The 26,470-nt window shown below is 38.7% G+C and overlaps 1 protein-coding gene across 1 annotated transcript in view; it reads left to right on the top strand.

The window, feature by feature from the left end:
* SIMC1 (SUMO interacting motifs containing 1) overlaps nucleotides 1-26,470 on the top strand; it is a 36,180-nt gene that overhangs the window by 5,693 nt on the left and 4,017 nt on the right. The window contains exons 2-9 of the mRNA XM_044664430.1: nucleotides 3,964-4,788; nucleotides 10,226-10,455; nucleotides 10,755-10,824; nucleotides 13,113-13,267; nucleotides 18,938-19,081; nucleotides 21,405-21,533; nucleotides 23,137-23,293; nucleotides 25,204-25,288. Of these exons, the coding sequence (XP_044520365.1) occupies nucleotides 3,964-4,788; nucleotides 10,226-10,455; nucleotides 10,755-10,824; nucleotides 13,113-13,267; nucleotides 18,938-19,081; nucleotides 21,405-21,533; nucleotides 23,137-23,293; nucleotides 25,204-25,288 (1,795 nt within the window). The remainder of the gene's footprint in view (nucleotides 1-3,963; nucleotides 4,789-10,225; nucleotides 10,456-10,754; nucleotides 10,825-13,112; nucleotides 13,268-18,937; nucleotides 19,082-21,404; nucleotides 21,534-23,136; nucleotides 23,294-25,203; nucleotides 25,289-26,470) is intronic.

Genomic DNA, 26,470 nt, shown 5'->3' with positions numbered 1-26,470 from the left:
TCCCCCTCCCTCCTTTTGCCTTCTCTGCCTCCTCCCCCCCTCCACCCTTTCTCCTATGTATACGTTCTTTCCTCTAAGGGTTTTTGTGCCATTATGCTCTCTTGATTTTCCCCCTTACCTGTCTGGTCATTTGTTCTCAGCCTTCTTTGCTGGATCATCTTTTATCACGCTCTTGTCAAACTGGTTTGCTACAGTCCTTGTCCTGGGTCTTCTTCGCTATACTTTCTCTTCTAGTGACTTTAGTGGGTCATATACATATGACTCCCAGACCAGCGTATCTTGCCATGGTCTCTTTCCTGAGCTGCAGGCCCACATCATCAACTGCCTATTGGACATTTCTAATTGCCTGACTTGTAGGTATTTCAAATTAAGCATATCCAAAGTTAGCAAATTCCAGGTTCATAGAAGGAATGATTTCTTGACAGTTAAGAATTATCCAAATCTTTAATGAGCTATTTTTAAGGCAGTGAAGTGCGTTCTCTCACTGAATGGCTTCAGGAGACAGTTGGATGACCCCTTGTTTAGGCATACTATAGAAGGCATTGCTGCCTAGTCAATGATTAAATAACTTCTTAAACCTCACTCTCATCTGAACTGGTAAAAAGAAGGAAGAATACACACACACACACACACACACACACACACAGAGTTGAGTATAGAAACACATTTCATTAAATAGGGAAATTGGAGGGAAAAGTTAGGAGGGGAAATTAAGAGGAAGGGCAGATTAAGGGAGGGATTAGTCCTAAACAAAACAAGCGCTAAGGATATATAAAGAGAATTATAAGTCTTTTTTTTTTTTTTTTGAGATGGCAAAAAATGGGAATCTGAAGGAGTGCCCATCAGGTGGGGGATTAATAATCAAGGTATGGCATATAAATGTGATAGAATATTATTGTACTGGAAGAAATGATGAAAGGGATGGTTTCAGAGAAAGGTAGGAAGATTTATATGAAACTGACACAGTGAAATGAACAGAATCAGGAAAACAATTTATATACCCTGTCAACAATGTGGTAAAGACAAACAACTTTGAAAGAATTAGGAACTTTAGCATAATGACCAACCAAAGTTACAGAAGACCAATGATGAAAAATGTTGTCTGTCTTCTAATACAGAGCTAAGAAGGACTCAGAGTAAAGAATGGCATATTTTGCTTGGACATGGCCATTCTGGACATTTGTTCTGCTTGTCTATACACATTTACAACAGAGATTTTCAATTTCTTTCATTCTCAATTTCTGGGGAGAGGGTAGGGTTGAATTGGGAGGGGGAGAAAGTATTTTTTGCTGTTTAAAAAAAATATGTAAGATGTGTGTGTGTGTGTGTGTGTGTGTGTGTGTCTGTCTGTCTTAAGATTCATCTTATTCTCTATGGGCACTCCATCCATTACCACCTAGCTGCCTAGATAAATACAATAGGAACATCATAAACTAGGTTATTGGTAGCAGGATAGAAGGTTAAAGAAAAAGGACTGGCCAACCAAAGAACTAATTTTTTTAAATCAGAAAACTTGATTTTTGCTCCCTTTGGAAGATCCAGACCAGCTTCCAGTTCCATTTCCAAGGCCAAATCTTAGCCAGCAAAATATCAGAATAAAGTAGCAACATTTTTGTTTGACAGGTTTGGACATGATATTGTAGTGGAAGCTTTTCTGGTCCTATAAAATGAAGGGATTTGGACTAGATAATCTCTCAGGCATCTTTTGCTCTAAATCTTTTTAACTTTTACTTCATCCCCTCTAATCTTCAACTTCTTAGCTAGTGGTTCCTTTTCTGCTGTCTACAAACACAAAAAAAAGTTTCTCCCATCCTCAAAATAACCCACTAGATCTAACCATCCCCTCAGATTAGGTCTTATATCTATTTTCTCCCTTTCCTAACCAGATTCCTAGTAAAAGCTGAGAATACTCACTGGCCTCCAGTTCCTTTCCACTAACCTACTTTTCAATCCTTTGCAATAGGCAGAATTGCCTTCCAATGATCTCTTAAATGTTAAACCCAATTCTTTTCTCAGTTCTCAACTTTCTTGATTCCTCTGTAACTTCTGACACTATTAGTGTATCATGTTCCAGTTTCTGTCACCTCTTATTTTAATTTTTTAATTTTATGTAATTCAAATTTATAGTTTTCTTGTTTTATGTTGCCTACTTATAAAATCATCTCATCATCACTGAAGTTTTGAAGTTTAATATTGATAGATCTAGGCGAGTTGAATTTGAAGTTTCTTACAAATTGTATTTACTTAAATCTTTCTCCCTTTTTTCCATATCTCTGGGAAATTTTCCTAGATGATTTTGTAAAACATAATTATCAGATTCTTTTCTTCATTTTTCATGAAACCCAAAACTTAAATTTTCTTTCCTTTTTTACTTGTCAGATCTGTTAGTTTTTGCCTACAAAAATTCCAAGTTTTCCAGTTGTGTGATTTCCTGGTTTCCTTTTCTGATTTTTCTTTTTATACTATTATACCCTCCATTTAAATAAATATTTTGAGTCTATTTTGCCTTTTTTGTATTTTCCATGGATGTTTCCCAATCAAGTTTCATTGTCATCTTGTCTTGAGATTTTTTAATTGTCCACACTTTCTTCTTAATTTCATCTTACTGTGTTTTTCCTAATTTTATTTCCTTCGTATTTTTCATTGTGTCCATTATCCAGGTGGCCTGATGAAATTCTAGTTTCCTTTCTGATGCTTCAAGATTTAGAGCCAGATGGGACCTTAAAGGGCCTTTTATGCATTTTACATTTATACATACATATACTAATCTTTTATACATTTTCCTAATAATACCCTTCATTCACTCACATACTATTTTTCGTGTGTGTGTGTGTGTGTGTGTGTGTGTGTGTGTGTGTGTGTGTGTGTGTTTGGGGCTCTTATTTTATATGAGTTTTCTTTTACAACCTGACCAAAATGGAAATACATTTTGCATAATTATACATGTAATTGGAAACCTAGATCTAATTGCTTACCGTCTCAGAGATAGAGGAGATAAAAGAAGGTGGAAGAGAATTTGCATCTTAAAATTTTGGAAAACATATTTAAAATATTATAACATGTAAATGGAGGAAAATAAAATATTATATATTTTTAAATATCCTTCACTCCTGTTCTTTGAAGTTCCTCGTTGGTCATATATTGCAGCCTACTCACACCCACCATATCCCTTCTATTACTATTTCTACATGAATACATGTTTTCAGTTCTTTGAAGGCTGTATTATCTTCCATTTCTTGAAATCATGTAAGTATATTGGTATACTGGTAGTATATTGGTATTAATAATAAATAGGGATGGGGCAGCTGGTAGCACAGTGAATAGAGCTCTGGGCCCGTAGTCAGGGGGACCTGAGTTCAACTCTGGCCTCAGATATTTCCTAGCTGTATGACCCTGGGTAAATCACTTTACCTCATTTGCTGATAGCCCTTACTGCTCTTCCACCTCAGAATCGATTCTAAAACAGAAGGTAAGGGCTTAAAAAAGATAATACGGTTTAGTAGAAATTTAGTTATTAAAATGACTTTATAATTTCTTAAGGGCAATCTATCCTATTATTCTCATCATGTTTAATTCTAGGCCCAACTCAATGTCCATTTTTTTCTTTTTTAATTAATCTAGGCAATTAATGTTCTTCATCTACTTGTTTTTTCTTGTGTGGTTCATTAGGTCAAAACTTAAATAGTTATGTATCTCTTCCAGGAGAGTCTGCTGTGTCTTAATATTTTGTACAACTGGTAGAATTTCATCCACAAACTTATCATTTCATTACTAGGGGGAAGATGGGAAGGTTAATTCAATAAACATTTTTAAAAGACCTATAATTCTGTGCAAGGCACTGTTGTAGAAGGAACACAGTAGTAGTAGTCAACACAGTGACTAAGAACTAATGTTCTTTACTAGGTAAGGTTTAGAATTATTAGTATAGCCAATATTTCATTTCTCTTCTCCTTCCCACAACAGGATTTCATAGATTTAACCAAAGACACTGACCCAGTAGAGAAGACCTCTCCCAGCGAACACAGTGTGATAGACCTGACAGGGATGGAGGAAGAGAAGACTCTCTTTAACTCGGCTTATGTAAACAGTATGAACCTACATCTGGATCTCTTCTCTTGTTCCCAAAAGAAGCATCATGCCCTTTCTGTGGCAGATGAAAACCACCCCATAAAATGTGAGGTGGCACAACAGACTGAAGAAGGATCTCAACTCCTGAAGGAGGAAGTTTGTGACAGCCTAACTGCTCAGGGCCCAGTTGACAGCACTGAATTTGAAGACGGCCTCTCGCCAGTATCCAGTAGTGAGGATTCTTTGTGTAGCTCAGAGCAGAACTGTAGTACAACTACCTTCAACAGTGATCTGGGCTCTTTGGCTAGTTTACAGATCTCCTCAGATGTTTTCTCACTCTCTCCAAACAGCAATAGCAATGATAGCAATACCCAAAATGTATCAGTACCCTTCATCCTGGAAAGCTCATCTGACTCATGTTCTAGAGATTGGCAGAATAAAAATAACTCTGCTGATAGAGCTAGTCTGCTCCCAAAAGACTCTTCGCTCCTTTCACAGTCTTTCTCCTCAGAGCAAGTTACCAGGGTTTCTGTCCTAGAGACCCAAGACATGGCAGAGAAACCCATGCCAGTGGCTGCAACCCCAGAGCCTGTAGTAAGAAACCCACCACTGGTGGACTTACCCAGTAAACCCTGTCCGCCCAGATTAAGATATTTTCTTAGACCTCCAGTGCATCACCTCTTCTTTCAGGCATTGATACAGGACAAAGACATCAAAGAGGTAATGGGGCAAATGTCCCTTCCTACTAATATAACCACTGTGTGAGACTATCAATACCAAATGAAGAGGAAATTGGGTGTAGTTGTCTGTGGCCTAACTTTGGGGTAGTATAAATGAAGTATAAGCAAGGGAGTGGGAAAAATTATATTGTCTGTTCTATATGGGCCTCTGTCCTTTGATGCACCTATTCCCACCTAAACCTTCATTGTGCCTTCTAGTTGCATAAAACTACTGTTGTTGTTTAGGCCTCTCTTAAAGCAAGATCTGAATTTTTAAGAGGAAATTATAGTGGCTGAAAGCAAGTCACCTACAATAAGTTTCCATCTCTATAAAATGGAGATAATACTTTTATATTTTACTACGAGGAAAGTGATTCAAGGCAGACCAGTTAGTAATAGCCTTTTCCCCCTTGTCATTTTGGTCCCAAATACTTGGTACTTGGTGAACCTCTAAGGTACTTCCCATCTATTACTGTGTATGATAGTTACATGTATGTGTTTCCTTCTCTCTCTTCTAGACTATACCCTATATGAAGGGTGGGCCCTATCATGCCTAATATTTGTCACCTTGCCCCTTGTATTAGTGCCTTCACAAAATCAGTACTTAATAATTGTAGGTAAAAACTTTCAGTGTATTGATGTAAGGTTGTTTCCATTCCCTCTACCAACTGATCTCAGCATTCAGAAAAATGATAGAAAGTGACTTATTCAACTGGTCTGAAAATTCACTTCAACAAATTTTATTTTTTACCTTTATATGTTAACTCTGGTCATGCTGGCAGAAAGGAAAGATAACAAATTTTAAGCATCATTGTCTCTAAGAACTCTTCATCAATTAAAATGGCCCAGGCCAGTACAACTGAGCAAGAATAAGGAATTCATAATGATTCTGTCTCAGATATCTATTTTATCTTACCATTATCCCAGCTAACCTTCTCAAATTCCACACCATCATTTATCTTTTCCTTTTACATGTCCTAGTTCAGTCTTATTTCAGTTGCCTGTAGCTTTCCATTTTGTAATGACTCTAGCATTGGAAGCTTGGAGAAACCTTGAATCCTGAGAGGCTAGAGTTATGTGTGCATTGTAGATTTGCAGGTGTGGGGGGAAGCTATCTGGGAAATTGGTAGGAAGAAAGTGGCCCATTTTCAGGGGTTTTGATGTAGACATTACTTGTGTTTCTCTTTTTTTATAACCTTTTAAAAGTTGTTGATACTTTATACCAGTGATGGCAAACCTATGGCAAAGATGGCACACAGAGTTCTCTGTGGGCATACAGGCCACCCTCCCCCCTCATACAGTTCATTACTAGAAAGGCAGAGAGACAAGCAGAGTTTCTCCCTTCCCCTCTCCACTGGGCCTGACAACATTTTTTCATATCATCCACCCCTCCAGCCAGCAGCTCTATGGGAACACTTCCTCCCTCCCCTGTCTGGAACACAAGCACTCAGTTTGGGGGGTGGGGGACAGGTCATGGCACTCAGTCTCTGGTGGGGAGGCTGGCACAGCATTTGGTCTAGGGTGGTGGCAGGGCCTGGCACTCTATCTTTAAAAGGTTCACCATCACTGCTTTATACTACTCCATAATCTTTATTTCCTAACATAGATTCCTCTCCCATATTCCACTCATTGAACCAGCCATTTCTTGTAACAGAGTTTTAAAAAAAGACAATTCAAACCAACTAACATATCAGCCAAGTCTGACAGTATAAACAATATTCAACACCTTTAAACCTCCATTTCTGCCAATGGTGTACTGGAAAAAGCATTTTCTAAATGCTAAACACAGGTGCTATAAGTAGAAAAATGAGACAATCTCTGCTCTCAAGGAGCTCACCCTGTGATGTTGTTTGCCACACAGAAGACAGAATTCATGCATGGCAAATGGAAAAGGCAGGTGGTACTTAGGGTCTTACAGAGAAAGTAGCAAGAGAAATGACAAGGTCTTAAGGATCTTGGCAAAAAATGTCAAGGCAGATGTTCTCTGATCAAGAGGATAATAGATCTAAAAGTCATAGTGGAATGGAGTTCTGGGATACCTCTAGCCAAAGTTGGGAATGGAACAGTGAGCATCTAGCTTTGGGCACCCAGCTCCTGGTGAGTATTGGCCAATGGGACAATGAGTGTTGGAATGGGGAAGCAGAAGGTAAAATGCAAGGAAGAGAGGGAAGTGAAGTGCCTTAAATCTTATTTGAAGCTTCTAGTAATTTAGGCCTGATAGTACTAAGAAACAAAAATATGGCTACCCCAGAGTGGCTTTCAAAAAATCTTCAAGGTCTTAAAATCTTGCAAACATTTGTTAAGCACCTAGTTATGTGCCAGGCACATTGTCTATTGTAGACAGTCTAGATACAAAATGAAAGATAGTCTTTAACCCTCATAGAGATTACATTCTACCTTTTTAAAGATAGGCCCTCCATGCCCATTCTCCTGAGAGACATCCTTGGCTTTGTACTTCTGTCTCCTCAGCTGTGGCCAGAAACCCTACTGCTTTTTACTAAATGTAACCTATTATAATTGATTTTAAAATAAAAGTACTCTACATAGTCCAAAAAAAATTCACTGTAAAGGAGGAAGACTCACAGGTTCTCTGGTGTCTAGTGGTACTTATTGCTGTCTTTTAATCTTTGGTCCATTTGCCTGAATCAGTCTTAGAATAATGAATGGGCTTTGCCTGGATTTTGTTTTTCAATAAGCCTAACATGTTTCCTTCCTTTCACTCTTGTCTCCTTTCATAGAAGGGCTCAGTTCAATCAAAGAATGTGATCATAAGAAACACACCCCTGGATAGGGGAAAGAATATTGCCTTTAGAGTCAAAACACTTGAATTTGTAAGGTCATGACTTTGCGATTCAATATCTGTGTTCTCTAGGGCCAGTACTGTGGTATCTTTATGAACCTGTTCTCTCTTTTATAAAATTAGGATAGTAATTTATATTGTTTATACTACTATGGAAAGAAAGGGTTCTAAATTATAATATTTGTTGTCATATAAATATTTGCTATTATTAATCTTTTTCTAGCCCTCTCTTGATTTTTCCCTTAGGCACTGAATAATTCCTAGTTGAATTTATTTTTTAAAGCCTTACCTTCTGTCTTAGAATATCAGTTCTAAGGCAAAAGAACAGTCAGTGCTAGGCAATTGAGGTTAAATGACTTACCCAGAGTTACACAGATAGTCCGAAGCCAGATTTGAACCCAGGTCCTCCCAACTCCAAGCCATGCCACCTACCTGCTTCTTCTAGTTTAAATCACTTTTAGGGTTAGTACAGGGAAATCAAATCATGTTGTAACATTCATTTCCATTTATGGATGGGACGTGAGTACAGAGAGATTTGGTGACATATCCATGGCTATACTGGAAATCAGAAGCAGAGCAAGACTTGCAATTGGGTGTCTTGATTGACAAAATACAGTACTCTATATGGATGAAATAGAACTCTGACAAGAGGTACTATTTCATTTTCTGTTCACGGTGCCTGAAACATAAATGTTTAGTAAATGCTTGTTGACTGATATCAGCTTAGTGTATTGAAAAGAACATTAAACTTGAGGAAAGAGACCTGGGTTTAATTTCTAGTTCTGCTACTTAGTAGCTGTGTAATTCTAGGTAAGGTACTTTCCTTCTCTGCTTTTTCTCTTATTTTGTTTTTTAATTGTTTTATTATGAACTTAACAAGAATCAAATATGAACATTTTAATCAAAATATTTTTATCAAAGAACAGAAATAGAGGCCTATATATGAAAATTTGAACTCCTGTTGTACTTTTTTAAATATATAGTTTAACACAACTATGCCCTGCTTGCCTCTATACCATTCTGAACTTCCTTCTATTTTCTTCTATGTGTTTTTTTAACATTTAATAATATTTACTTTTTAGAAAAATTAACATGGTTACATGATTCCTGCTCTTACTTTCCCCTTCACCCTCCAACCTTCCCCCCCCCCCATAGCCAGTGCACATTTCCACTGGTTTTAACATGTGTCATTGATCAAGACCTATTTCCAAATTGTTGATAATTACATTGGTGTGGTAGTTTTGAGTCTACATCCCCAATCATGTCTGCATCAACCCATGTGTTCAAGCAGTTGTTTTTCTTCTGTGTTTCCACTCCTGTAGTTCTTCCTCTGAATGTGGATAACGTTCTTTTCCATAAATCCCTCAGAATTGTCCTAGGTAATTGCATTGCTGCTAGTACAGAAGTCCATTACATTCCTTCTGTGTGTTTTAAAATAACTATGTCATTTTTTAACATCATTATAATTTCCCTAGTATCCCTTCCATACCCTTGTCAGGGAACATTCCACATAACAATAAATGTATTTATTTATTTTTAAAACCATTGCCTTCTGTCAAGTATTGATTCCAAAGCAGAAGAGCAGTAAGGATTAGGCAATGGGGATTCAGTAAATTGTCCAGGGTCACACAGCTAGAAAGTATCTAAAGTCAAATTTGAATCCAAGACCTCCTATTTCTAGGCCTGGCTGTCTACTGAGCCACCTAGGTGCTCCCATATAACAATATTTCTAAAGCCAAAGAAAAAGGGGGGAAATCAGCACGACTGATTTTTTTTTTTAAAACCCTTACCACTCTTCTGCCTTAGAGCATATTGGTTCCAAGGCAGAAGAGTGGTAAGGGGGGGCAATGAGGGTCAAGTGACTTGCCCAGGGTCACACAGCTGGGAAGTGTCTGAGGCCAGATTTGAACCTAGGACCTCCCGTCTCTAGGCCTGGCTCTCAATCCACTGAGCTACCCAGCTGCCCCCAGCACGACTGATTTTTATACCCAAAAAGTCTGAAAATATATACATTGTACCCATACTTATGCAACTCTTACCTTTGGAAAGGGATGAGATTATCATCTCATATCTCTTCTTTTTGAGTCATGCTTGTTCCTGAACATTCACTTTTGCATTTTGTATATGTTTTTATACCTATTTACATTGTTATAGTTGTTGTGTACGTTATTTTCTTGTCTCTACTTGCTTCACTCTTCATCAGTTCATCTTCCCCTTCTTTATATTCATCACGTTTGTTATTTCTTATAGCACAGTAATATTCCATTACATTCATGTGCCACAAGTGATTTATCCATTCCCCAGTTGATGATCATATCCTAATTTTTAAAGTACCTAACACAGTGCCTGGCACATAATAGATGCTTAATAAGTGATTCTTTACTTTCTTCCCTAGATGGCTTACTAGGACCTCTCAGGTGGCTAGAACCTATGAACATTCATCTAAACATTAATCTACTCATCTACTGTTGGCTTTCCCAACAGGAATGTTAAACTTACAGTATTCCTATTGGTTTTACTACAGCTTGGGATTGAAAGAAGACACTTCTAAATTGTCCTTTCTTCAGAATGTCCTGACTCTCTTGTTTTTATCTGCCTTGGAAACTACCCACACTGTCATTTTCCATTATCTCTGCAGAAAAAAGAACAAAAGAGAGAACCTATTCCCCAACGAAGACTGCGAATGGTGTTTAGCACCATCGAAGAGAACGTCCCACAAGAGACTTTGCAATTCCTCATGGACTTTGTGTCCCCCCAACATTATCCTCCCAAGGAGATTGTGTCCCATGTCATCAAGAATATCCTACTAGGTTCCAGAAGTATGACTGTCATGAAAGAGGCCTACATGCTTCTAATGAAAATTCAACAGTAGGAACTTTTGCAGATTACTTTGACATCCCTTCCAGGGGCCTAATTTTTGATTCACTTGTCTTTGCATTGAATTTGTTGATATATCCATCCAAATAGTTAGCATAAATAGAGATGTGGTTTTAGATCCAGGGAGGAGGATAAGAGTTGGGGAAACAAAATAGAAAGTGTTTTTGGAGATTAATGGGAGAGCCCTGAGATTAAATAGAAGAGCTGATCCTTTCCTCACAAAATCTTTTAGGTTTCTTCTGTTAAGAAAGTTCTCCAGAAATCTAATGAACATAATTTATGATTTTTAGGCTACATCCAGCCAATATTGCCTCTGTGGAGTGGGACTGGAAGCTGCTCACCTACGTCATGGAAAAACAAGTACGTGACCACTTATGTGGAAGTATCTCAATACATAGAGCATTTGAGGTAGAAGTCAGAGGCCCTGGGTCCAAGTCCTACCTTGGCCACTTATTACCTATTGTGACCCTTAGGCATGTTACTTAATGTTACTAGGCCTTAGTTTTCCTCTTCTATAAAATGAGGGTATGGGACTAACATGACTTCTAAGTTCTCTTTTGATTTTCTATTTTTCCCTGGTTAAACCATTCCCCGATCCCTAAATTTCTTGGTTAGATTTTTATCCTGCCACTGGACTCAGTGACTCTGGAAGAGAGATTGAGGCCAGTGACTTTTTGCAACTCTGCCTCACTTAAATCCAATTTATGCTCCTGTCATAAGACATCACCAGTGTTGTCATTTTGATCCTCTTCTAATATGAAGGACAGCAACCAACCATGGAACCATGAAATGAATCACAGAATTGCAGAGTTGGAAGAGATCTTTTAAGTTATTTCTTATGGCCTGTGGGCTCTGGTCTGTCCTTTGTGGATACCGGGGCTGAAAGTGAGTTTCCAACTCCTTATCAAGAGGCCCCTTGAATCTACCTTAATAAGGAGGATATCATACCATCCAGATTTGAAATCAAGGTGACCCACTAGAACAGCCTTGCCATTTACACAGTTGCACTCTGGTAAATCTGCATATTCCACACCATTGTTTACCTTTCCCATGTCCTGGCATGGAGCCCAAAACTTAGCAATAGCACCAGAATACAGAGTAGAGAGAGTTTAGCTATCAAGAACTGTGGTGGGGGTGGAGAAGACACAGCTAGGTGGCTCAATGGAGAAGGGTGGTCCTAGATTCAAATATGGCCACAAACGCTTCCCAGCTTTCTACCCTGGGAAAGTCACTTAATCCCCATTGCCTAGCCCTTAACATTCTTCTGCCTTAGAAACAATACATGGTATTTATTCTGAGGTGGAAAGTAAGGGTTTAAAAAAAAAAAACTGTAGTAGAGGCAGCTAGATGTTTCACTAGATAAAGAGCCAGGCCTGGAGACAAAAGATTCTAGGTTCAAATATGACCTTGAACACTTACTAGCTGTGTGAATCTGGAAAGGTTACTTAACCCCAGTTGCCTAGCCCTAACCACTCTTCTGTCTTGAAACTGATATTTACTACTGATTCTAAGATGGAAGGTAAGGATTTAAAAACAACTATGGTAAAAAATCCATCTTTGAGTGATAGCAGGGAAAGTTAAAGGAAGGGATAATTGAGTTAAGAGAAGCTGAATCAGGAAAGTGGTTCCTGAGACCTTAAAAAATTGGAGATCTTGGGGCAACTGGGTGGCTCAGTAGACTAAGAGCCAGGCCTAGAGATGGGAAGTCCTAGGTTCAAATCTGGCCTCAGACACTTCCTAGCTGCGTGACCCTGGGCAAGTTACTTAACTCCCATTGCCTAGCCCTTACCCCTCTTCTGCCTTGGAACCAATACACAGTATTGATTCTAAGACAGAAGATAAAGGTTTAAAAAATTTAAAAAAAGTTTTTTTTAAATAGTAGATTAAACAGTCCCACTGGTCTCTTTAATAAAGTTCTCCTTTGGTGACATCTTATGATAGGACCTTTGAATCCAGTCTTTCCAAAGCTATGTCAATAGAAAATTCTGGCCCTTTTGTCAAGCCACAAAGGTACAGGCTCAGAGAAAGAGTAGTTTAAGTGAGGACCACCTTAGCTAAGTGAAAAAAAAGTACCAAGTGATGAAATTTTTGGGCCTCAGCAACTCAAGAAACTGCTAAAATGTGGAGGTGCTGTGATTTCTAGTGATAGAGGGAGTATTTAACACCAATTAAAATTAGAAACTTTTTTTTAACAGACAAGAAAATAAGTTCAGCTTTTTTCTTCTTTTCTCTTAAAAAAAAAAAAAAAGAAAAGAAAGGCCCTGGCTAATGATTGTCCTCAATCAAGAGAAACTATCCTACTTTTGCCACACAGGGGTTCTGTAACCCTGGCCAGATCACTTCTCAGTGCCTCCCAGGCTGTAAGCGGCAGAAATGATATCAGTCTGCATTGGTGGAGGAAGAGGAAGTTCCTCCCTGAAAGTATCCTACATTGATGCCCACAGAACCTGCTCAGCTAGAGACCTAGCTCTCTCACATGGGTAGGATTTAGCTGATGATGTCTTCTTTGATCTACTTTATAAGCACCTTACCTGACCTCAGACATCTTGGAAACCAATGGGTAGCCCTGGCTCACGATTTGTTTTTTTTCATCTTATAAGCAAGGAATAGCTCTCATCCCACAAGTTCACCACATGCTTTCCCTACAGGAGGAAGAGATGCCTGGCAGAATATTCTTTTTGCGCTATGTAGTGCAGACCTTGGAAGATGATTTTCAGCAGGTCCTGAGGCATCAACAGCACCACCTACAACAATCCATCGCATGTACTATGCTCTCCTGTGATAAGCAGCCCCATAACATCAGGTAATTAGCCTCCTTTGTGATTCAGAAGTAGCCATTAGGAGGATAGCAGATGAGATATAGAAGAACAGCCACTGAGAGGGAACTTTATTTGTGGAGGCTTCTGAATCATTTACAGAGGGAATTACTTCATTTTAGAGATGTTCAGAATACATCTATAGTTGTCAAATTGTACAGTCAGATCTGCTTCTTTCCCCTTCACAGATATTAGCAACCTAAAAAAACTAGTTCTCTTCTAGGATATAGTCTTATTCATCAGTACTAAAAAGTGGGATGATGACAGGGTTTCTAGGAGATCCCTCATTGCTTACTGGATGAACCAGAGGAAACTTGAGTATAATAGGCAATCTTTGTATAGAACTGAGTCCTAGACCTTCTAGTACCTTCAGATAAGGGTTCAGGTCAACAATTTCACTTAACTTTAACCATAGTGTTTATTAGCAAAAAGACAAAAAAACTTGCCCGTTTGTATCTGTGTTGGTACATTCTTTGGGTGTCATAGATGGAAATGTAATCTGATAAACTTATCAAGTATCATTCTATATTCATTTGTTTTATGTCTTCCCCTGTTAGATAAATTTATATGTGGATGGTAGCCTTGTCTTATTTTCTCTATATCTTTGCCCATAGTACTTAGCACAGTGCTTACTTTGAAAAGACATACAATTTTTATTTGCCAAGTCCTGGCATTTTCAAATGCAAGGACTGGTGTGAGTAAAGGCAGATAGGTAAGAAAAATACAGATATGTTAGAGTGGGGGAGAGTAGCCAGTCTATTTTTCCTAGAGTATAATAACTTATGGAAGAGTGTAATGAAAGGTAATTAATGAGGTATGCAATTGTGAAGGACTTTGACTACTAGGGTTGAGTGCCGGAACAAGTCACACTGAGATTTGGACTAAAGGAAAATAATTGTCTCATAGTCAGGTCCATGCCAAAGGCTTGTGACATCTATGACATTAGTAGATTTTGACATGTATTTACTCTGTTTATCAACATTTTTGGTGGGTACCTGCCTAAACTGAAAGAAAAGTGTTTCAACAAGACCATAGACCTGGATATTAGCCCATTTCAGAATATAATTTTACCCAGTAGCTGACAGCATACTTTAAAATATAGTCCTGATATGTTTTGCTGGATAATACATGTATAACCCAGATTGAATTGCTTGTCAACTCTGGGAGGGGGGAAGGAGACAACATGAATCATATGATTTTGGAAAACTTATGTGGAAATTTATTAAAGATAAAACATAATAAAATAAAATATAGTCCTGTACCACACATCAGAACTTCTTTTGGTAATTATTACTAATAGGGCAAGGACAATTAGGTGGTGCAGAGGATGGAGTGCCAGGCCTGGAGTTAGGAAGACTCATCTTCTAGTGTTCAGATCTGACCCTCAGGCACTTACTAGCCATGTGACCCTGGGCAGGTCACTTAAACCCTGTTTGTCTCAGAAAATGAGCTGAAGAAGGAAATGGGCAAACCACTCCAATATCTGTGCCCAGAAAACCCAAATGGGGGTCACAAAGAGTTGAAAATGACTACAACATCAACAAATAAGGGAAAAGTAATCTGGAAATCTCAAGAGTTGGAAGGAGCCTTAAAAGTCATCTGCTATATGACTCTGCACAAGTCACTTAACCCTGTGTGCCTGGCCCTTGCCTGTTTTTTTTTTTGTTGTTTGTTTTACTCTTATTTTCTGTCTTAAAATTGATACTAGGGACAGCTAGATGGCTCAGAGGATTGAGAATCAGGCCCAGAGGGTGGGAGGTCCTGGGTTCAAACTGGCCTTAGACACTTCCTAGCTGTGTGACCCTGCGCAAGTCACTTGACCCCCATTGCCTACCCTTACCACTCTTCTGCCTTGGAGCCAATACACAGTATTGAGTCCAAGACAGAAGGTAAGGGTTTAAAAAAACTGATACTAAGTATTAGTATATTAGTATATTACCAAGGCAAAAGAGTGGCGAGGGCTAGGCAATGAGGGTTAAGAGACTTGCCCAGGGTCACACAGGTAGGAAGTGTCTAAGACTAGTTTGAACCCAGGACGTCCCATCTTCACAACTGACTTGCCACCTAGCTGCCCTACCTTTCTGTCTTAGATTCTTAATGGGATGGAGAATAAGGGTTTTTTTGTTTTTTGCTTTTTGCTTTTTTTAAGTAATCTAGTCCAAGCTGATAATTCAGTTGTGACAAGCCTGTAAAATGCCCATTTGTGGGTTCTCAAAAACAGTACAGTGAGAGTTCTGGGACTGCACCGCCTCCAGCTAGTTGTTGCTGCACAGTCCGGCTGAGATTCAGGTTTCAGCTCATCCCAACTTGCTGAATGGCCAAGGTGGAACTCAGAGTGAGAGGGTGGCAGGCTACAAACTTAAAGGGACAGAGCAAAAGCAGAAAGACAGAAACAGAGCAAGAGCAGAGAGACAGAGAGACATGCAGAGGCTATTCAGGTACAATTGAGTCAAGGATTATGGGAAACTAGGGGACCTGTGAGTGGATCACAGATTCGGCAATATTTATATAGTTTCTACACACTTATGATCAAAGGAAAATGATATATCAAGAAGGTAACATGTCAGAAACATACATTCTTCAGTGCCAATTTGAGTACACAATTGCATAAAGGAGTATATATAATTCATCATTAGTAATCTTCAAAGCTTCTTTTGGTCTGTTATTGCTGACATAAGAATTTCTTTAGAAGTACAAGATACCAGGATAGAGCTGCTATGTAGAAGGCCATTTTGTCCCTGAGATAGAGCCCAAGGTCTGTGATTAGCTAGTCAGGATGTTCTGAGTCAAGTAAGAAAGCCAGGTGTTCTTAGATATTGATTTGTAGACCTGTGAGGTAAGTGATCCTTGCCAGGGTCTGAGGCAAATCTGCAAGTGTGTCTTTTCTGACTGCTTTTGCCTCAATGGGCCTAGAATTTCTTTACAGACTTGTCACTAAGTGCATTTCCTCTAAAACAGTGATGGGCAACCTTTTGAGCTTGGTGTGTCAAAATTTGCCAAAAAACTGAGCATAGGTGTGTCACTTTGAGAAAAAAAAACATGATTTTGTGATATTTATAGTTTAAATAACAAAAATGTATAATTGTAATATTTAACTATTTAATAAACCAAAATAGGTAAGTTAATATAGGTAGAATTGTCTTCTGTAGTGCACAGATTGTCTACACTACACTACAGCAAATGTTTCATCCTCAGCATTCGGCCCCATATTTCTCTGTATGCAGGCACATGCGGTCATGTGTCATTGAAAATGGCTACGCATGTCAATGCTGACATGCATGTCATAGGTTTGCCATCACCACTCTAAAATATCCTTGATAGGTGATTATCTGGACTCCACTTTAACACATCAGTGATTCCTACTTCCTACCTCATAAGGCAGTTCTATTGCATTGTTTGGCAGGTGTTTGTTAGAAAATCCTTTCTTATATTTAACTAAAATCTATATAATATAAAATGTCAGAGTTGGAAGGGACCTTGGAGGTCTTCTAATCCCAACTCCCAAGTCTAATTCTAACATAATGAAAAGAGTATCTGGAATGGAAAGAGAACCCAAACTTTATCTCAACTTTATCACCTACTAAGTTTATAACCATGAACAAGTCATTCAATTTAATTTCCTTATTTTTCTAATTTCACTGCCTTCCCACCCCAATTCTTAATTTTTCATATCCTTATATCTTTGATGATGACTTCTATACCATGCCATTTCTCTCCCAAGTCATATTACCTAGGGACTAATTTTGTAAAAGTAATAATAGCTGACATTTATACACTTTAAGGTTTGCAAAACACTTTACAAGCATCATCTCAGTTAATTTGTCACAAGCATATGATTTAAGTTCATATTTCCAAGTGGTATCATCCCCATTTTATAGAGAAGGAATCTGACTGAGAGTCATATAACTTGCAAGGATCAGAGGCATGATTTGAACTGTTTTCTCCTGACTACGTCTAGTGATCTCTGCTTTCATATCATGCTATTACTTCCTGAGACTGACAATCTGATCAGTTTTTCTTGCAATAATAGTATTAATAACAGTAGTTCCTATTTATATTGTACTTTATAGTTTGCAGTATGTTTTCTTCAATCACCCTGTAAAGTGAGGGAGGTAACATTTTCTAGATGAAAAAAATGGACTTAGAAAAACTGAGTTACCCAGGGCTAGATGGCAGAACTGTGATTCAAGCAAAAGTTTCCTTATTCTTGAGCACAGTGATCTTTTTCTCTGCTACATCACATATAATTCTTATATACTTAGCATAAATTCTTATTTGTATACTAAAGTTGTGATCTAACATCAATTCAAAACTGTGTGTTTCAGCCTTCTTTCTTGCCTTCTTCCCCTTCAGTACTTCTAACATGAGAGTTTTCAAAGTAGAATGGGTTGCTTCTGGACTGTCCATGTAAAGATCTTCAAGTGCACATGAGGCATTTAATAAATGCACTTGTTCACTGACATGTTCTTAATAGAGTATAAGATCCTTTTTTTTTTTAAACCCTTAACTTCTGTGTGTTGGCTCCTAGGTGGAAGAGTGGTAAGGGTGGGCAATGGGGGTCAAGTGACTTGCCCAGGGTCACACATCTGGGAAATGTCCGAGGCCAGATAGAGTATAAGATCTTTGAGGACAAGCGAAAACATGCCTTACTTCTCTTTGAGTCTCTACCAGCACATAGGGACTGCTCTTTTTTTTTTAACCTGCAATTTCATTGGCATAAGGAACTCTTCACTGAGGAAACTCCCTCTAGCAATGCAAATTGGCAACCATTTTTAAATTTACAACCTTGGAGAGCTGCCTGAGAAACTCACATTAAATGACTTGCCAACCACTATGTGTCAGACTCAGGTCTAGAACCCAGGTTTTCCCAGCTCCAGTGCTCTATCCTTTCATCAGAAATGTCAAAGTCACAGCCCGATAACAAAATCCCTAAGTGTGCCCAAATCAAATTTAAATGTAATTGAAAATATTAATTGAAAATCTGGCAACTTCTGAAAGGAATATTAAATATATAATTGGAAAACATTTAACAAAATAAATACAGTTCTTAGCATGGAGAATTTTAATTTATGGTTTCCTATATCAACATGTGGCTCAGGGGCCCGGTTTGTATTTGGCACCACTGTTTTATACCATACCACCTCTCCAGATGCTTAGTAGGTATAATATTAGTTTTATTGAATCACATATGGAATGGTCTTTGGCAAAATGCTTTGTGTAGCAAATTAAACTGGTCCTTAGTTCTCCCCATCCCCTTTTTCCTAAGAATGAAAAGTTCAGAAGCAATTCAGCAATAGAATAGACTGCCTTTGGAAGTGTCAGATTACCTCATAAAAGGCCTTGAGGCAGAAAATTGATGACTACACTTTGGGGATGTTGTAAAAGGGATTCTTGGTCAAGAATCAAAGGTAGATGGTCTTTGCTATTTTTTTCCAATTCGGGAGTTCTTTGTGATTCCTATATCATCCTCTGAGATAAAGTCTTACCTAATTAGGGTCACAGAACAGAGCAATTAAGTAAAAAAGGGAGAATTCAGGACTGGGTCTTCTGACTCCAAGTTCAGAGTCCCCACAAACAGCTCTCTTAATGTGTGTTTGTTCTGAAACCCTCTTCCAGTCATATCATTTGCTAAAATCACTGCTTTTCTTCCATTTCAGGGACATCATCCAGTGGCTAGTTGGTGCTGTGACTAAGGGTGGGTTCCAAAAGGAAAACTATCAACAGATCTTTTCAGAAAGCCCCCAGGACAAGAGTGGCAACCACCTACACCCACCTTTCCCAGGAAAAAGCAACATTCAATTGTAAGGAGAAGAAAGGCACTCTTTCCTAGGCCTGTGGGGGGGAGGTATTGCTGAAACTATCTGCTTTCTTCCATACAAGGAGACTGATAAAGATTTTTTTTTTAAACAAATCCTTTAAATTATTCAAGTCATCCCAATGGGTGGTATAGTGGAAAGACTATTAGAGGTGGAGTCAGAAAACCTGAATTCAAATTCCAGCTATGCTACTTAATGCTTTGTGACTTTGGGCATTCTAACATTTTTTTCTCCAAAAAGAATGAATCTCTGCCTCTCATACACACACATACACACATACAGAGTTTTATTCACTCATTCTTTTACCTCTCAGGAGGTATGTACTATGTTTGATACTTAGTCCTCTAGAATCATTACTCCTTAAGTTGAGTTCCTAATTCTTTTAAAGTTATTTGTGTTTACCACATTGCCACTCTATAAATTGTTCTCCTGGTTCTGTTTACTCTGTATCAGTTCATACAAGATTTCCAGGTTTCTCTGAAACCATCATCATCATCATTTCTTACAGCCCAGTCTATCACATTTATATACTGTACCTTGTTTAGCCTCCCTTAATCTGCCCTCCTCTATTTCCTTCTTCTACCCTTTTCCTCCTATTTCCCTACTGAACGAAATGGATTTCTGTTCCCAACTCTGCATGTATGTGTCTGTCTTCTTTTCCTCAGTTCAGATGACAGTAAGGTGTGAGAATCAGTCAGCAGCCACCTTCACCCCTTCTTTCTTATTAGTATAGTATTCTGGAATGATGTTTGTCTTCAAAATCCCACAAAATGGGCAGATAAACTTGATTCCTAGGAGTGCTGATTTGCCATTAGTCGTGGCATGGTTATTCATTCAACACATTTATTAAGGTTCTTCTAATGTGCAAAAAACATGCTAGGAAAATTACAAAATTTAGCTAAAACATGATCCCTGTCATCGTGAAACTTGATGTAGTTGAAAGATGAAACATTAAAACAATGATAGAGTATATGTGATAAGTATATTAGTTGCAAAATGGAATACAAGATCCCAAAGGTAGTTGTAAGCAAAAGGGCATGAGGGAAGGCTTCTGTGAAAAAAATGGCATTTGAATGGGCTTTTATAGAGATACAGAGAAATTCATCAGCAGAAAGGGATTAGGGGAAAGGACATATCAAGAATAGGGGATTATAATGAGCAGAAATAAAAGGCTGAAAGATACAGGGTGGTTGGTGCTTTTTTAAGGATTTTCTTTTTCAGGGACAGAGAATAAACCTGAAATTTTGAATAGAATGTTGGGTTCATAGAATTTAGAACTGGAAAGGGATTATTATGAGGTTAGAAAATAGGATAGTAAAACTTATGGAGGGCCTTGAATAAAAATAATGGCTCTCTCACTTGAGGGTATACAAACACTTTACTCAACACAACCCACTGAGATAGTTGGTCCCACAACTGTTTTCTTCATTTTACAGATGAGGAAACTGAGGCTTTAGTTGCTTCTTGCTTATACTCAAAAAGCCAGTAAGTGTTGGAATCAAGATTTTAACCCATGTTTGTCTGAACTCTAGGTCCAGTGTTCTTTCTATTATACCATGCTATCTTCCTCTGTGAAGGAGGAACAAAAAAAATTTGAACTTTACTTGGGAAGAAACAGAAAGCCACTCAACATTTTTGAGCAGATATGACCAGAGCTATATGAAAGAATTAGTCTGTGGTGTATTTTTTAAAAATGGATGGGTAGGGATTTGGGGGAGGGTATTGGTTTGAGGAGAAAGTAGTGGTGGGAAGACCTATTAGAAAGTTAATGCAGTAGTTGAGATAAGTAGTGATGAGGGGGCCCATACTAGGGTGGTAATGGAAGGAACAAGCATGGAAGATGATATGGATGTGTAATTAAAAGGACTTGGTAACTAACTGGATACCAAGAGAGAGTCATTGTGGTATAAAAGAAAGATACACTCTTAGAGAAAGATCTTGGTTTAATTCCTGGCTCTGACACTTACTAGCTATGGAGTGTTGTCTTATCTGTGAAAGGGTTTTAAAAAAATTCTTTATCTACAACCCAGGATTGTGGTGAGTAAATTATTTTGTAAACTTTAAATACAAATGTGAATTTTTATTTTCTCAAGGTTTTAAACCTGGAAGACTAGGTGAATGGTGATGCCACAGACAGGAATAGTGAAATCTGGAGGAGCAGATTTAGGAAAAAAGATGGATAAATTGGATAAGTTGAGTTTGAGACTATTACTAAAACTTCAACCTGTGGCTTTGCCCCACCCCACCCCACCCTACCCCACCCCACTCCTGGCCAATATCTCCTAATTGCCCTATCCTTTGAACCCAGGGTAATTTTACATCTTCAGAGGATGCTGTCTCTGGCTGTTGAGGTTGACAGGACCCCAACCTGCAGCTCAAATAAGATTGCAGACATGATGTTTAGATTCGTGCTAAATATTCCTGAAAGGAGCCAGAGGTGAGGATTTTATTTATTTATTTATTTGGTATTTCTGGAACCATACTTTTCTTGGGTTGATTTCCTTTACCCAATCTATCTACTGTAGAAAGGAAAAGGGTACCAAGCAGTATTAAAATGAATATTTCTGTTGTGTTTTATATTTTATAAGAGCCCTATGTGATGGATAACACAAGTATTGTTATTCTCATTTTATAGATGTATAAACAGAGGCCCAAGAAAGGGAAGTGATTTGTCCAAGGTCACATAATTGTTAAAGAGACAACCCTAGGGCTTGCCTAAAGTCAGGTCTCTAATTATAGATCCAGCTTTCTTTCCACTCCACCATGCCATTTCTGGCCCATTCTTCCAATAGAAAGAATTAAGAGGGAATCATTTCCCATTCAAAATGTCCTCATGGAGCTCACAGTTTAATGGTGCACACATGCAAATAACCATGTACAAACATGAATACAGAAAGGATAAAAATTCAACAGAAGGAAGGCACAGAATTTAGAGGGTTCGAGAAAGGCTTCCTATAGAAAGTGGTATTTTAGCTAGGACTTGAAGAAAGCCAGGAGGCAGAGATGAGGAGGGAGAGCATTTGAGGCATAAGGAACAGTCTATGAAAATATAAAGAGTCAGGAGATGGAGAATGTCTCCTTTGAGAAGCAGAAAAGACCCAGTCACTGGGTCAAAGAGTATAAAAACATGATGGGGTATAGGGAGAAAGGGGCTGGGGGGGATTGTGAAGGGCATTGAATGCCAAATAGGAGTTGATATTTGGTCCTGAAGATGAAAGGAAGCCACTGAAATTCATTGATAGAGGGATTTACATAGACCTGGGCTTTAGGAAGATCACCTTTACAGATTGATTGGAGGGGGGAGAGACTTGTGACAGGCAGAAGAATAACCAGCAGACTACTGCAATAATCCAGGCAGGAGACAATGAGGCCTGCACCAGGATGGTGGTAGTGTCAGAAGAGAGATGTTATTAAGGTAACATCAACCAGTTTTGCCAGCAGATTAGATATGAGGGATAAGGTTTCAAGCCTGGAGGATGGTGGTGACCTTGACAATAATAAGGAAGTTTAGAGGAGAAAGAAGAGTCCCAAGTTCCTTCAACAGTTCTCACAAGACATATTCCCTAGGCCTTTACCACTTGCTCAGCCATTTCTTGACATATTCCATGTTGTCAGTGTATTTCCTAAAAGTGGTTCCTCAGAACCAACACAGTTCTTCAAATGCTGTAAAACCAGGGGAGAGGATACAGTGCTGTCATCTGTCTTATGGCCACTGTCACCCATTTCATTACTCTGATATGTCAAAACTAAAACAAGACCTTTCATTGGCTGACATTGGTCTCACTTTGGTTCATTATTTAAGTGCTATCTATATGGAAATCCTTATATTTTGGCATTGGGCAAATGAAGATGAACCCAGTCCCTGCACTCCCAGAGCTTCTGAGATCAAGAATGAAGCTGGCTGGTAGCTTAGGGGTAGAGAACAAAGTTTAAGTCTCTGACTTAATTTCATCTTTGCTAATTAAATCTTTCATATCTGCTCTTCCCTTATCTCACCCCTTTTTCTCTTTTTCCTCTTTTCTCTATATTCCTCTGTGCAGGGAAGTCTTCTTTACAACCATGGAGAGCCATCTCTTGCGCTGCAAAGTACTAGAGGTTCTGTTCCTCCACAGCTGTGAGAAGCCTACTACCCTCCCACTGTCTCTTGCCCAGACCCTTCATTTCCTCAACCATTCAACATCATTGCTCAAGAATCAGGTACCTAGTGATCTCTCTGCCTTTTTATTTTAAATTTTTTTTACTAATTACATGTATAACAGATTTCCATACAGATTCTCCTAAGTTATATGAACAGAATTATCTCTCTCCCTTCTCTTTCCCCTCATGGTGCTGGCAGGCTTTTCAATCTGGGTTATACATGTATTATCATGTATAGTATATTTCCATATTGTTTATTTTTGTAAGTGAATAATCTTATAAAACCAAAACCCCAAAACATATTATACCCAAATAAACAAGTGATAAATTATATGCTTTCACCTGCATTTCTACTCCAAAAGTTCTTTCTCTAGAGGTGGATAGCATTCTTTGTCATAAGTCCCTCAGAACTGTCCTAGATCCATGATGGTAAACCTATGGCATGAAGGCCAAAGATGGCACACAGAGACCTCTCTGTGGACATGCAAAGGCCGGGGGATTGGCTGGCTAGGAGTCTGGTCCCACCCCTGAATGCAGAGGGTGGGGCATTCTAGCCTCCTTCCAGCATTTCAGGGGCTGAGTCTGCCCACCTTCAAAGCAGTCCCAATGGCCCCACCCCCAAACACAGGGGTGGGTGGAACACTGAATGCATTAGGGTGAGGAGGGACAAGCAGTTGAGGATGGGGCATGGCAGGCAATGGAGGCGGGCAACATGTAGTCTAGGGGAGTGGGGATGGCATGGCATGGTGTCCCCAAAAAGTTCACTGCCACTGTTGCATTGCTGGTAGTAGCTCAGTCTATAACATTTGATCATTCCACAATATTGTACTTACTATGCATAATGTTCTCTTGGTTCTGCTGATTTCACTCTGCATCAGTTCACATAGGTCTTTCCAACTTTGTGAAATCATCTTGTTTATCATTTCTTACAGTACAATAGTGTTCCATCACCATCATATACCACAATTTGTTCAGCCACTCCTCAATTGAAAGACATCCCTTCAGTTTCCAATTCTTTGCCACCACAAAAAGTGCAGCTATAAATGTTTTTGTATAAACAGGCCCTTTTCCATTTTTAAACTCTCTTTGGGATACAGACCTCTACTAATGGTATCACAGAATCAAAAGGTATTCATTCTTTTAGAGCCCTTTGGACGTAGGTTCCTAATTGCCCCCCAGAATGGTCAGATAGGTTCACAACTACACCAGCAATGCATTAGTGTCCCAATTTTGCCATGTCCCCTCCAACATTTATCACTTTCTCTTACTATCTATCATATTCACCAATCTGATAGGTGTGTGGTGGTACCTCAGAGTTGCATTTCTCTAATCAAAAGGATCCCTCTGACTTTTAACATCTCATCCCAGTTATTACCTGGACACTGGATAGTATAATATTGCCTAAGTTAATGTGAAATACCAGCATTAAAAGCAGCTTCAGAGGTCAGCAGATTTAACTTTTGTCTGATACACTACAACATGCTCTGGTTGTTGTCTATTGATGAGGGTCCCAAAGTATTAGGCAACTCTTAATAAAGTTTTCTCTCCTGTTGAGCCAAAATCTGTTTTCTATAACTTTTAACCATTGGTCCTAGTTCAATACTATGGAGCCTATCGAGACAAATGTAATTCTTTTTTTTTTTTTATTTAAAACCCTTACCTTGTTGGTTCCAAGGCAAAAGAGTCACAAGGACTAGGTAATTGGAGCCCAGAGTTACACAGCCATAAAGTATCCGAAGCCACATTTGAACCCAGGAGCTCCATTTCCAGGCCTGGCTCTCAATCCACCGAGTCCCCTTGTTACCCCTAATTCCTCTTCCATATGATAACTCTTCTCCAGTTTCCCATCTACCCTCAACCCTTTCCCCTCTTCTATCCTAAGTAACTTTCAAAGTGCTTTGAAAGATGAAGCTCACTAAATGATCATAAAGGATTGTATGTAATTAATGGCTTTTAATTATTTCTTTCAGGCTGAAAAAAGCAATTGGCAGAGTTGGGATGAGCTGGTTGAACAGCTGCAATTTCTCTTATCTAGTTATCAGCACGTGTTGACAGGTAAGCAGCCCAATTTGTACATATAGAGCTTAGGGCCTGGAGGGGAGAATCTGAGTTTAAATGTGACAAGACACTTACTAGGATCTTAGAGGACATCTAATATTTCTTCCCTCCTTCTTCCCCCTTATTTTACAGTTAAGGAAACTGAGACCAAAAAAGTAATGTGACTTAGCCTTTAAGGCCTTTCCTTCAAACCATGTTTTTGTTCTCCCCCAAACTCTGACTCTTCTTTACCTAAATTCAAATGCTTTAGCCTTTGCTTTCAAAGACCTTCACAAGTTTGAGCAGATCCTGTCTAACTTTCAACTTGTCCCTTCCCCACAATGTGACTCCTCTACTACATCAAGGCTGACTTCCATGTTGAGATTTGGGTAGAGCAAAGCATTTAACAGACTTGGGACTCAGAAGACCTGTCTTTAAAATTTATTAGCTGTGTGACATTGAGGAAGTCACTTTTACTTCTCTGAGTCCTAATTTCCTTAGTTAAAATGAAGATAATACTTAAGAACAATCACAGGATTGTTATAAGAAAAGTACCTTACAAACTTTATCACACTGGTGAGTCTACTTAAGCTTTGTTTCTCCCCAAATCAATAAGTGCTTAAATTAATAAAGTTATAACAAATATTTAATTTGTTGAAAGAATGCAGGAACATGTGGGTGGCTTAGTGGATTAAGCCAGGCCTAGAGATGGGAGGTTCTGAGTTCAAATGTGGTTGCAGATACTTCTTAGGTGTATGGCCCTGGACAAATCAATTAACCCCCATTGCCCCAAGAATGAGTCTCTGCCTACCTTTTCCCCACCTGGAAATGCCAAATCCTATCATTCAAGTCCCACTGCTCTCACAATATCTTTTCTTAACATACTAGCCCATTTTCTTATTTATAACTCCTATAGTCTTTATAGGCTAGATATCTAAATTGAGTTATTGCCTCTACAAGATGGTCCATCCCTCATACATTTGACATGTTTGTCTTATTTCCCCAACTAGTTTGAAAGCAACAGATCATGGTAAGAGGGAAATAATTTCTTAACTTTAGGATGAAATAAATATCTAATTATCTAAAATAATCTTTTATGCCATGATATAGTTATATTAGGAATGACACTGGAGTTAGGAGCCAAACTACCAGTGCCAACAGTTATTGGTGTCTTGTAACAATGAGCTCAGTCAAGCACCC

Source organism: Gracilinanus agilis, chromosome 2 (genome assembly GCF_016433145.1).
Source record: "Gracilinanus agilis isolate LMUSP501 chromosome 2, AgileGrace, whole genome shotgun sequence".
Taxonomy (NCBI): Eukaryota; Metazoa; Chordata; class Mammalia; order Didelphimorphia; family Didelphidae; genus Gracilinanus; species Gracilinanus agilis.
The sequence above is the reverse complement of the archived record's forward strand: the minus strand, read 5'-3'. Positions and strand labels throughout refer to the sequence as shown.